We start from the raw sequence: 12944 nt of genomic DNA, 5'->3' as shown, positions 1-12944 counted from the left end.
CCGGGCAGTCATCGTAGAAGAGCCGCACAACTGCCTAGCAGGCCATTCACGCAGCGAAAGGGTCTCTAAACAAACTTCCTGTCACGTGGCTACTGCCACGCATTTCTCTTTCTTGCCTCTCCGGCGTCATTTTATTGTTGTTGCCAAGGGCTTCGGGACAGAAAGAAACCCGCGCAGCCAGCGCTTGCAGTGCGCGCTGACTATCGCTAGCACCGATGCTCCGCTATCTGGAGCTCTCCTCACGAGCGCCGGGAAGAGGAGAAGAGCCCGGGAAACGCGGGGAGGGCGCAAAACGGAAACAAAAGAAAGGGCGGAAGTGCAACGAAGAAAACATACGGCCACGCATCGCAGACTAAAGATGCATGCAACACACACACGATGGGGGAGAAGATGCCTTCAGGCCGGCAAACGTTGGCAGCTTCTAATAGGATTAGGGACGACGCTGCCTGGTGGGCCAAGAAGAACTGCGCAGCCATGCCTCGCGGGTCAGGCTGCGCGAGATGGTGGCTACCGCGGCCGTAATGGCGCCTTCTTTCCCGAACGCCCCCCTCCCTTCCTCCCCGCTCTTCCTCTTTCCAGAGCCGTGGGCGAACAGTGGAGGGAACTAAGGGGGAGGGGGGGAAGTGACGTGCCACTGTGGTCAACTGGTGACTGGACGGTGGCTCGGAAGGGTTCCGATCTAAGCGCAAGAGCCGGGCCTTGACAGAGGGAAAGGGAAGCTTCCGCAGTGTGAGGGAACGAGTGAGCTAAAAGGTAGGACCCGGAAAAGACTATCATATCCATCGCCAGGGGTGTTCTTGGGCTTGGAAGAAGCTCCGGTACCTTATACCCCACGCTGTGCCTGGGAGCGCGGGACTTATGACGCACCGGGGGGGGGGGGGGGGGGGGGCGAGTCGTCGGGCAATTCTGGGGATGAGGGCGGCATTGTATGACCCGCGTTTGTTGTGCTCGAGGTTTGTTTCACCGCAGAGAGGCTCGTATTTTTTCTTTACGTATTGGCACAAGGACGCGGGAACGCGTCTGCTTTGCCACCACCCCCGTCACGCCGAGATCGGTCTTGTTTAGTTGCACACCGCGGCTGTTTGTCACATCGCGCTATGGACTACAAGATGCATTGTCTTTCCCGAAATTCTCTCCCATCTGACAGGGGACTGGATGACTCGTTGCGCACACTCTTCCGAAAGACGAGAGAGGGTCGTCAGTCTTGATACGTTAAACGACGCGGCGCAGTTATGTGACAGTAAAGCTTATTTGCACTCTAATGATTATTGCCGGGGTGGATGATGGCAGTGCTGCGCCGGTCGTGTGCTCTCCAAAGAGGATTGCCTGCAAGTACCGCTCGGTATGGCGCAACGACATCGGCCTATGGCTGAAGCAGGTTCAGAGTTCTTGAATTGCGGTTGGGATTGCAGGTCACGCGAAAAGCCCATAAGCCCGCGTGAATTTGGGATTACATTTCATTTTTTGAAATGCTGTCTTGAAGAAAAGATATATAGAGCAATTACTCAACGGCCGAGAGAGCTTGTGCTTGTGCTTGTGCTTCTAGCTGGGCACTTAGACTTGAAAGAATTATAACCCAGTCTTTGTTTAAGAAGCTTAGGAGCTTGCGTCATGGAGGTACAGTATCACGACTTTCAAACACCTCATAAAGTTCAAGGACGGAAAGGACCACTTCGTCATGCACTTGCTGAAATAGTTCTTAGAACAGTGATGAGCAGACTTCTGCGTTAATATTATATATCAGGTAGTGGACTTCTAGGATTTTTCAAGAGTTAGTGCGTGCGTACTTGAAGGCTACACTGAGAGTGGACCCTTAGCCCATTGGACTAGTGATTCCACTATTTGAAATGATGAAAATAAAAAAAAATGTGCAGACACAGGATAGGTCTGGTCGGCGCCATAAGAAGGATAACTGAACACCTCTCGCTTAGGCACTCGCCTCGCACTTGAAGTTAATCGGCTGGTAACGATGACGACCATGCCGAAATATCAACGCAAGAAAAATGCATCTCTTCTTGGCTATCAACGCATGCTACTTTAAGTGACAGCATTGATACTGAGCTCTTGTTCTTGCTTCAAGACGAACTCAATGGCACTTTTTACCACAGCTTCGCGGACGCATCAACAGGCTTTAAGTGATACCATATGAATCAAACATGACACTGTGATTTCTTAAGACTATTGGCGCACTTTCGGCTACCATTCTCTCGTTTTTAATACCCTATAAGGAACATGCTCTGCGGCGCACTCCTAGCTCTAGGCCATGAAGGGTGGGTTGTTGTTGTTGTTGTTGTTGTTGTTGTTGTTGTTGTTGTTTCAGCTTGCGTCATATAAACCCTAGAGTCAAGGCACTGTCAGTATACGATGACGTGCACGCCAGGGCTACCCAGCGCAGCAAGTGGTTACAGCCTGCGGAAGAAAGGGCCAGTCCATCAATATCGAAAATCGCTGGCAGTTGTTTTGCCGTTTGCGTTGTTTCAATGCGGTGGAACCGCACCCTGTATTTGAAGAGGCGAGGCAGTGGCTCAAATACGCGCAGGGTGCGACTGACTTTCTTGTTCTATGAGATACTGCGCGTTTAAGCATGAATGCTTTTCCGTGTTTTAAAGGTGCTAAAGCACCTGTCAGAGTGTTGAATACTTTCAGGTTAGACCCTGTTATGTGTTTTTTTTCCAAGTTAAGAAGGAAATCCGAATTCTGGGAACAGTACGCGGCTGCAATGAATGATTGCAAGTCAAACGAACTTCAAATAAATATGGTGCAGCACAATCGCAAACGTGCAAGATATCATCCCATATGGAACTCAACAACTGCGACAGATATTTGTTGGAGCAGTGGCTTCTCAAAATGTCGAGTTGCTTTTAGGCATACGTAATTTAACTTACATAGACATACTGTAGGCTGACAAGCTACAGAATCTGCAGACCTGCTACAGAATCTGCATATGCAGAATGCGGCCATATATACAGTATTTGAAATCTAATCGGATTAGCGCTGGTTTCGAAGCATTTGTGTTCTGTTAAGATTAAGGCTCAATTTTTTACGTTCGATTCACCTGAACTAGACTGTTTTTATCGTATTTGGGGTACACAAAAGACTATATGTGTTACCTGTGTCATTTATTTCTCATTCTATCTTTTCCATAGTTTCATTTCCCCAAAAAAAGATATTCATCAACTGCCATGAACGAATTCCTGAAAACTATGCGATGTCTACTAAAAAGCCACACTGCTCTTCCGAAACAAACCCTTACAATGAATACATGTCAGCAAGCGAGAGTTTTACAGCAGGCATCAAGAGAATATATCATTAAGACAAGTAGAGGCGCTGTCACACTGTTTATTTCATTACAGAGGAGGGTGTTCTGAGAGAAAAAGAGGTGCGTGACTGACGCAAACGCAGGACGCCGCTCAACAAGGCGCGGAGGAAGACATTTGTTTCCTCGGTAAGGCTCGCTAGTAATCGAAGCCGCATGAAAGGACACAGTTAATTCTCGGTGAAGCGGGAGCATCTATAGGGTTAAAACTCGGCACGTCGCTTAGCTACCCGCTTGTTCAAACAAGACAAGGAGAGAATCCTCACAAAAACGAGATCGTGTACGACGTGAGAGGGAGACCCCGAGGCGGTTTATTCTTCACGGAGACGGAACAAATCAGCGGTCCGTAACGTTGCTGATAAGAGCGCGCCGATTTTCGTCCGGACGTCCTTTCGTTGCGACCCGCCTTTATCACAGTCGCTTCTCTGCCGCATCGCCTGTCGGCAAGCCACTTCCCCACCCACCCCCGGCCTCTCTTGCGATCCGCACTGCACCATTTAGCGACTCGGCCGCTCTCGCTCAACCATTTTATTTCCGCCTTATTTTGCACGCGCAGCAGGGTTGGAGCGTTGGAGGCAAAGGCACCCGGACCTACGGCTACACTCACGCTTTCTCACCTCTTTCCTTCTTTATTTGCCCTTTACTACGCGTCCGTACAGAGCTCGCGACGTCGTTCAATCCCGCTCGCGTGCTCGGAGCAACTGACCCAGAGCTAAACGTCTCTACCCGGTGGGCGGCGATCGACTCGACCCTGACACTTGGGCGAAGGGAAACGCCGAAATCTCCGCTGCGCGAGCGTTCTCGTCACTCGCCGCCAACTGGCTCCCTCGCCCGGTTCCCCTGTTCACATCCTACAACTTTGCGCGCAAGTCGACTGAGAGATGTTAGCGGAGATCCTGCGTATGAGTTCTTTTTTTCTTCTTTCTTTCTTTCTTTCTTGGTCTGTCGTCGTTCTTCGCGGGCTTAGCGAATGAATTTCCAACTTTAACCTGCGTGATAAGAGCTTCGGCTAGTTTTGACTGACGTCACTGCGAAGACGTTTATTTTCGTTTCTGTTTTCCTGCACAGATCGTGCTGCAAACCTCTCATTTAGTTTTGTGTTAAAGTAAATGCCTATTATTTAGAGAAAATGGGTGGCTATAATAATAAAAAGATATTTCAAATCATGAACTGCAAAAGAAAAGAAAAACCGTTTCGCGGTGTGTTTACGTGTAACGCCAATCTCTGCCGCACAGTCGTATTATTGGGGAGAAATGCAGGCTATAGTCCATATCTTCGAAAATCAAAAGGGCGGCTGCTTGAGCTGGTTGGTGAAACATTCTTTAGACAAGTAAAAAATCATTTTTAGTGATCAAAACGTCGAAGGAAGGAAGAAGGCGACAAGACAGAGTGCACTGTCGTCTTCTTCGTTCCACGTTTTCTGCTCTAAATAAAATTTTTCCCTTGTATAAAAAAAGAAAGGCAGATCTTGGAGCAGACCGTGCATATGTAACGTTGGAGCAACCCCCGGTAGCACTTCGCACGCTACAAAGGCGCTATTAGTGATCCTCTGGAACACTGACCTCAACCAGACGCTCTAAATGATCGTTACTTTGTGTGCCTGTGGTTTTTACTTGTCCGTGTTGTGTGCGTGTGAACGCGTATGCGCGGGTCATTTCATTCATCACCTTCGTCATCTGAAGAGGCATGCTAGCCGTATGACTAGGCTAGCGTCTCCAACACACATTGAAAAATTTCTTTCTATCCGTGAAGCGATAACACAAAAGCGAGAGCGAAAGAAGAATAAGCTCCTTCTTTAAGCATTTATATTATTTATATTCTCCTGCCTGCGATATCATCAAGGAAGCATAATTAACTTTTGAATGGACTGTGTGACAGACTCCTGGCTTATACATTCAGCTTACCGTATAGCACCCGAAGTTGAAATCTCAACGGCACCACAGTAGCCCTGTCATGGATGTCTTGTTCGCAAACTGGGTGATGCGTAAGGTAGCTAACCGATTCTTTGTGTGTCAGTGAGGCACACTGCGTCTTCAGACATTTAATATAGCTCGGAGGGCCCGTGTGCCCGTTTTGCGTCCGCTATGAAACTGTTTTCATGGAACGTGTGTCTTGGCGTCTTTCACCGATTTTGCATCTGGAGTAGATGTCAAGCATGGTTCCCCGAGGTTAACCCTTTCAACTTTCAATTAAGCCATCGTCTATCTCTTTGAACCAGTCGAGTATTTTGGTAAGGTGCGTCTCACTATGTGAGCATTGGTACAAAAGAAATTTTTATTTATTTATTTATTTATTTATTTATTTATTAGCGCCCCCATTCAGCACGCGGGAAATTAAAGAAGCCGTTGTGGTGGATACGCACGTGTCACCTTATTGCGCTTACCATGACCGGGAATTGAACGCACGAGCTTTGGTTCAGTAGCAGAACGAGGCACTGCAGCGAGTGCAAAAGGTGTTGCCATCGATTTCGATCTGGCTTAACACCTTGAAATAAATTCAGCTGTTAGTTTTCCAGCTTTGTAGCAGCTGGCAATTCTTCTTGGAAGCAGGAATGACACCTGACCACTGTGAACAATTTGTAAAAGGAACATGTCAGATAGGAATGAAAGAAAACGACGTCATGGGGTCATGTGCGGGCACCTTGTTTGTCAGATAGGTGGACTTACGGAGGATTTAGTTATAAGGCGGTTTCATTGAGCTGTTCTTAGTAAAGCTGTACTTTTTCAAGCACATGCTATACGAGAGAATGCAAAAGGTGAGGAGTGTAGTCTGGAAGCATGTATTTTTAGAGACATACATAAAAGAGACAAAAACTATATTAGGAATAATTTTTCTTTAGGAAGTGCTGTCTGCAACATGATTACAGAATCTGCAATGTGCGAAGCACTTAGTCATTTGGGATAATTCGCAAATTGTATCCCCATGCTCAATATATTCTTGTAAATTGTAATTTAGTCATTCACTACCAACGAAGCATGTTTTCTGCGCGTTCGATCTTGATCGACATAGTGGAGGAGCTCTTATTCGTTTGTTCGCTGGAAGCCACTCGTATGATGACTAACACATTCTTTATTATTGTTTTCTTACGTGATCTGGCAGCAAGAATAAAATTATAGCAGTGCTAGCTAAGAGTACGCGAACATCTCTCGCCGCGCACAGTTGGGCCTGTATTTTCCCGTCCCCCAGTGCAGGGTGGCCAACAAGACGCATTTCCGGTTAACATTCCTGCCTTTTCTCTTTCTTTCCTCCTCCTCCTCCTCCCCAAGTATTTTCAGCGCAGTTCTTACACTGGAACTGTTCGCAAGCGCCAACGCCCACCATTCATGCCGTTGATAGAAAAAAATGTTTAACAAAAGAGAAAGTAGAATAGGTGGGCCGGATGAGCGTGTCGGTAACCTGGAACTCCTCATCTCAGTAAGGTGAAAGTGAGAGGGTTATGACAATTTACATTGCTATAGGGCAAATGAAACATACACAAATTGTCCTATACGCGGACATATTAGCGAAGGTCAAAGGTAAGCAATGGTGAAGAGGACTTGCGTACAAAAACCTTTGTGAATCTGAGGGACAGAGAGGGGAGAGATGACGTTTATTAATAAATAAAACGTTGGGCTATCCCACGACAGAAAGAGAGACAGGCCACAGCACTCAGCATTCGCGGCCGTTCCGTCCTTCCGTGTGATGTCCGACGCACTCCCTGACTAACAATACTGCCTATAGACTCAGCCATCCGATGACAACCAGCACACTGAACAAGGCATGTCCAATGATAAAGGAGCGCGCGAAAAAAAGAAGCTAATCACGACCTCTGCACTCGTTTTCAGATTAGCACTTTATTCACGTGGAGGGAGAATTCGCTTTCTGTAACGCAGTGAACTGAAACTAGTAGGTCCACCTCAGTGTACCTTATACTGACACGGAAACTACGTCGACTTACGCAGTGTACTCGGTTCTGGTTGCGAAAAAGATATAGTGATCCAAATGCAAATTTTTCAAGGAAGGGGGGGGTGTTAGCCTGGTTGGTGACGTGGCGTTCTACTCAAGGTACTGGGCAAGAGTTGCGGCGTACACAGTGATCATACAAATACATATGCAGCTCATACACGCGCATACACACAAACTGAAGCTATTCACGAGAGTGAAAGAAAAGGAAAGACCGAGAGGTTAACCAAACTGCACCCGGTGTGCTACCTGACACTGAGGGAGGGAGAAGAGGGGGAAAACGGAAATGGAAAGGGAAAATAAAAGAGAGGGATAACAAAACATGCGCGCGCGCAGACAACGTTCACCTCGCGATCAAGGGCAGTCGCCGATGACGAAAGACAGAGTTTGGTTTCTGTTTTAAAGCCGACTGGACGACAAAGCGTTCACAGAATAAAATATATTGGCACCGTGGGCTCGACCGTCACCCGCACAGAAAGCCACCAAAGCATTGCTACCCTTCTTTAAATAGCTATTCACAAAGATTCGTTAATGCCTCTAGGTCTTAAGAAAATCAAAAGTGTTACGTAGGACGCTGCGCGCGTGGTGCTTCTTCATAAGCCGAGAACGCACAGCAGCTGGCTGCACCAGGTTAACCAGGTGCAACCTGGTTAATGTTTTTGCCTTTCATTTTCTCTCTCTCTCTCTCTCGCTGCATGTGTAGCTCGGCCTTTAGAGATTGTACCTCCTGCAAGTAGCAGCAGCAGTCACACGCCAGCACGTTGTACGACCTCCGGAGAGAGATGTGTAACAGGACTTGCAACATTTTCCTCGCTGTGTATCGCGTTGATCGTGAAGGTGTTTTGTGTTCGTTGAATGACGTAGAGACGGGATTGTTGAGCTCCACGTACTGTACAACTTTATTTCTTCGAAAGCTCGTTTTTGTCACCCAAGCAGTAAATACAGAGAAGCTGCTTGTCAGCAAGTCGAGTGAGCAGAAACAAAGAAAAGCAACACAGCACAAGAAAGCGATTTTGTAAAGGAAAGAGGCCGTGGTATAAATAAAGTAAGTGCACTCTTTTATGACGCTGACAGCGTTGACCACGCGCCAGTATTTGTCACGAGAAAATTTTGTCGCAGCAAAACATATGAAACCTCGATAGACAGAGAGAAATCAACTTCACTACATACATATACACAAAAGCCCGCAGTATACTGGTGGCTCACTGAGTGAACGAAAACTAAGCAGTAGCTATAGCAGTAATAAGAGTTAACTTTGCTCATTTACCAAGGAAAAAAATGTATCTGCAACAAAATACAAGTGTAGTGGCCTCAAACCCGGCATCATATACAAGGTTAATGCTTTTAGCTTCAGAGAGCCCACTGAGCAGTCAATTATTTAACACCGCGTTTAAATGTTGATCGTACCGTATACGGTATATTATTAGCAGCGGAGGACGTACATGTTTACAACTGCTTGCAATGATGTAATTCAGTCATGTAATGGCGTAATTTTGCAGCACGTAGAAGCCCAGGCTCGCTGAAGCTAAAATGCATTGTACGTACGCCGTACTACAAAAATGCTACGTGGCCCTTCACTAGTGCGTTTAAAGGTACCACCGCGCTGGAGCGGCCCGTTTAGGTGAGACCATTAAAAGCGAGAACGTCAGCAGTCTCGCCTCCATCGAATCGCACACACACGCACAAAAAACCGTTCGCACGATGTGTCGTAACCAAAATAGTGCATTCAACTCATGTGGCATCTATAAAACTACACAAAAGAAAACACGAACCCATCCGAGCAGTTAAAGCGAAGCTGCTGTCACAGCCTTCCGAGGAAATACAGCGTTTGTCAAAATTTCTGGAGCCGCTCCGCGACTAAGGAGACCAACTGCAGGACCCTGGGGCAGAGTTTCTGCAGCACGTCTCGCACTGCGAAGCTCAGTAAAGCGAGGAACACAGCCTCTGTGAATCCCTCGTCCTTTGAAACGAAAACAGTTCCACAAGGGTCCTGCGTACGCGAGTCTACGAGGCGGCTGGACACGGATGCAGCGGATTCTGAACTTTTGACAAAAACTGCACGTGCTTAGAGAGCGCAAGCAGCCATTTCCTACCCGCTTTAATGGCAATACACACGGTCACACGAAACTCGAGAGCTGCTGTGGTGAGACGTTTACTCTGTATAGTTACCCGTATGTCTAGAAAGCATAGGTCCTACGTCTGTCGAACTTTATTGATATAAAGCGGACTGTGATCAGCGGACAGGAGCTGTTGATAAAAGGAAGTTTGAAGTCCAAACTTGATGAACCTGCTGCTTCCCAATTATCAACGTCACTTTAACGCATGGTAACAGCGAAGACGCCAATCTTTCAGTCTTGAATTTTTTTTGCTCACCTCGATAGCACCCAACAGGAGGGTTTAAAAAAATTATTACGTGTGGGCTCCAACGTTCAGATTTCAGTGCACAAAAACTGAGCCCCTTTGTGTCATGTGTATACTATATTTTATAATATTGCCATGTTATGAGGACATCAAAGCATATAGATGTATATACGAGAATCAAACATACCGCTTTAGTCGCTTTCTCTATACAGCGATCGCAACACTAGTTTCACTCTGACACTTTGTTTCCATAAGTGCATGGGCACCGATGGTTTCTGACTGCAACTGCTCTAAAATAAAACAGCAGCAGCTCTCGAGTTCAAACACTTTGCAACTTGCTAAACTGCGACAACGTTCTGTTAAGCGTTCAGCATTATCAAGCAATTCAGCTACAACTTGCTTGGGTTCTTCTCCTTTGAGTTGGCATCTGTTGGCACGTCGTTTCCTTTTCTTTTCTTCTTTTTTTTCTTTTTCTTTTGACAGAAACAGGGAGCAAGTAGGGGTAGGTGGAGGAGGAGGAGAAGTTGGGAGTAGGTGGCTCAGGTGTGCCCGCAGGCTACCCGAGCAGACGTCGTCGTTGTCTGCTTCGGTGTTTTGGCGCTGAAGCTGTTACTCTTACAACCACTGCGGATCGGCCCGAAGCATCTTCCCATGACGTACGACGGCTGTTGGGATCTGAGAAGCACCGAAGGACCATTGTCACCATGCACTAAGCGTCCATCAGTTCTTTCGTGGGAGGTCGCACGTTCAACGGTGATGGTTTGTGACATTCTTTTTTTCTTCTGTTCTTTTTTTCCCGGGCCAAGTAGATGGCGGGAAGGAACAGAAAGATGCCATTCTTAGCAACGCGTTTCATCTTTCAGTTTCTTTCTTTTTTTCATTTTTGTCCACGTTGGCTGCGCGCAGGGTCTGGAAGCAGTACACGCGTAGTTCCCAATTGCAGCGGTCCTCGGAGGAAGCAGTGATCAGACGCCGCACATGCGAAGCAGCAAAGCGCTAACTGCGGCCAGGACCACGACTGAACATGCGGTGCCAGTCTGCGGAGCCAGGTTGTGACCGGACGATGGTCGCGTACTGTCCTTGTCTGCTGCGTGAACAGGAAAAAAAAAAAAAGAACGGTTAGTGTCAAGCTGTTGGGCACAACCTTGGTCTGCGTGATAGGAAAAATCAATGATACGGCGGGCCATTAAAAAAATAAAAGAAAAACAACAGAAATATCGTTTGCTTGAAACTGCGACCTGAACAACTTGCGATAGTAATTTCAGCTCTCTTTTGCACACGGTGACGCTGACGTACGTGCTCTTACGCATCAATCGGCTATTTAAATGCACCTTCAGGAACTTGCGCGAAGTAAGGCGTCGATACCACACGAATGAGTAAAGTCTCTGTGCTTGCGGCGGTGCAATATTGCAGCGCCATTTTTACTGCATTCGGCGAATGACGGTGGTTGCTTCCGAGAATTCGATGCACATCTTTGTGCGCGCGTCCATGTCAGAGGAATATATGACGCACAAGAAGCTTCAGGCAGAAGAGGCTTCACGAATCAGTTCAAACACAAAGTGCCATTCGCTGCCCTAATACGAAAAAAAAAGCAAAAGAAGTATTTGCCTCGTAGAAAAGCTAATCTAGCTGGACAGCAAAAGCTTATCTGATGTCAAGTAATTATGAGGAGAATGTGATTTTAAAAAATTCCGTCGCGTACGTCAAGCATCCCATGCCATAATGGAAGAAAGAAGCGGCTTCTCTAAAGGGCGCCGGAATTTCGTCTTTAGGAGATCGAAGTTAGAGAAACGCGCAATACGCTCAAAATCGTTAACTCGAAAACTGTCAGCGCTCTTAATTGGATGCCGAGTTTCAGAGAAGTGCACGTGAGCTCATAATGATCATCCATAATCAGGGCGCGTATTCACAAAAAAAAAAAGTCGTACGCTGAAACGTATTTTCTTTTTTTTTTTTTTTGTAATAGCAGATGTCGAACAATCGTGATGTTTAACCAGGCCGGCTGCAGGGCTAGTTGATTCAAGGTATCCAGCAAAACTAAAAGGCCTAAAAGAAAAGGACACTGACAAGACTGAACAACACAAGCGCTCACTAACAACTGACGCCCCTCAGGAAAAGATCAAATGACGAAGCGAGAATTAGAGGTCTGCAGATGCGCGACGCGAACGTCACGGAGGTGCTCAGAACGAAACACTTTCCTACAGCATTTGATAAGATGTAAGGACCTTGTCTACTCAACGTTTCCAGCAACCTAGCTTCTCCCTTCCTCGAGCCATTGAGCCAACAAATGTGTCACAAACGCAATCGCCACCCATCTGGTTGATAAAGAAAGCCTGCAAGAGCTCACGCGTCACACTGCTGCTGCTTCCACCTAATATTGTCATGGCTGAATAAACGTACACTCGCCAACTGAAAAAATTCAAAACCACAGATTGACGTTTCGGCGCCCAATACGGGTGCCTTGTTCACAATCATATCGTCATCTAGCCAAACATGGGCACGCACTTGCAGCTGTCCCATTGCGCAGGCATAATGCGCATTTCTCTTAATTTATAGGGTACCACTCAAGGTCTGTTTCAACGTTCTGCTCCATGCTTCTCTTTGCCATGTCGCCTTACTTTCAATTTCTGAAGAAGGATTTCGGCTACTGCCACCAAGGTAAATTCAGGGCACCCAGCCCGCCATAGCCTTTGCAATTGACTGTGAAAACTAGTTTTAGCGCAATGGTCACATGACTTTCGGACCACTGATTGCAAACAAAAGGACGCAATTGCTCTGTTCATTGTCTTAAAATGGAATGAACAGAAAGGTAGTAATTCCTTACGCGCACGAAGGCTGTTCATCCAGTACATGCGGCTCTTGTATTGATCAGATTGTATTGTATTGCGGCTCTTGTATTGGCCGCGCCTCTTGCATTGATCAGTCTCTTGTCCGTGTCTGGAATGGTACTTAGAGTACTATGAAATCCTCCCAGATGCTATGGCCGGGTACAGGCGTGGCCGTTCGTCAACAGACAGCGTTGTTGACTTAGTAACATTTGTGCAACACCAAAAGGCCTGTAAACGACTATCTGCTGCTCTGTTTCTATAAGTTAAAGGGGCTTATGATAATGTCACCCATGAAGCCATACTTAGCGCATTAGAAGCCGTTGAACTTGGTGATAAAATATATATGCGGGTGTGCAACCACTTACAGAGGAAATCATTCTACGTGCACACAGAAAATGGCCCGACATCCGAGCATTACGATAGCAGAGGAGTGTTTCAAGGCGGAGTGCTTAGCCCGAAGCTTTTCAATCTGACCCTCATTAGACTATCTGACAACC

General features: G+C 46.8%; 1 protein-coding gene across 4 annotated transcripts in view; it reads right to left on the bottom strand.

The window, feature by feature from the left end:
- Positions 1-8139: 8139 nt before the first annotated feature.
- LOC126541764 (neurotrimin-like) overlaps positions 8140-12944 on the bottom strand; it is a 175371-nt gene continuing 170566 nt past the window's right edge. For 3 of the 4 annotated variants that reach the window (XM_050188694.3, XM_055076897.2, XM_050188695.3), the window contains one exon: positions 8140-10706. In XM_050188694.3, coding sequence (XP_050044651.1) covers positions 10585-10706 — 122 coding nt within the window. In that variant the 3' untranslated portion in view covers positions 8140-10584. The remainder of the gene's footprint in view (positions 10707-12944) is intronic. The other variant, XM_050188696.3, reaches the window with a different exon arrangement.

Source organism: Dermacentor andersoni, chromosome 2 (genome assembly GCF_023375885.2).
Source record: "Dermacentor andersoni chromosome 2, qqDerAnde1_hic_scaffold, whole genome shotgun sequence".
Classification (NCBI taxonomy): domain Eukaryota; kingdom Metazoa; phylum Arthropoda; class Arachnida; order Ixodida; family Ixodidae; genus Dermacentor; species Dermacentor andersoni.
Note: the sequence above shows the minus strand (reverse complement) of the source record. Positions and strands in the feature narration are given on the sequence as shown.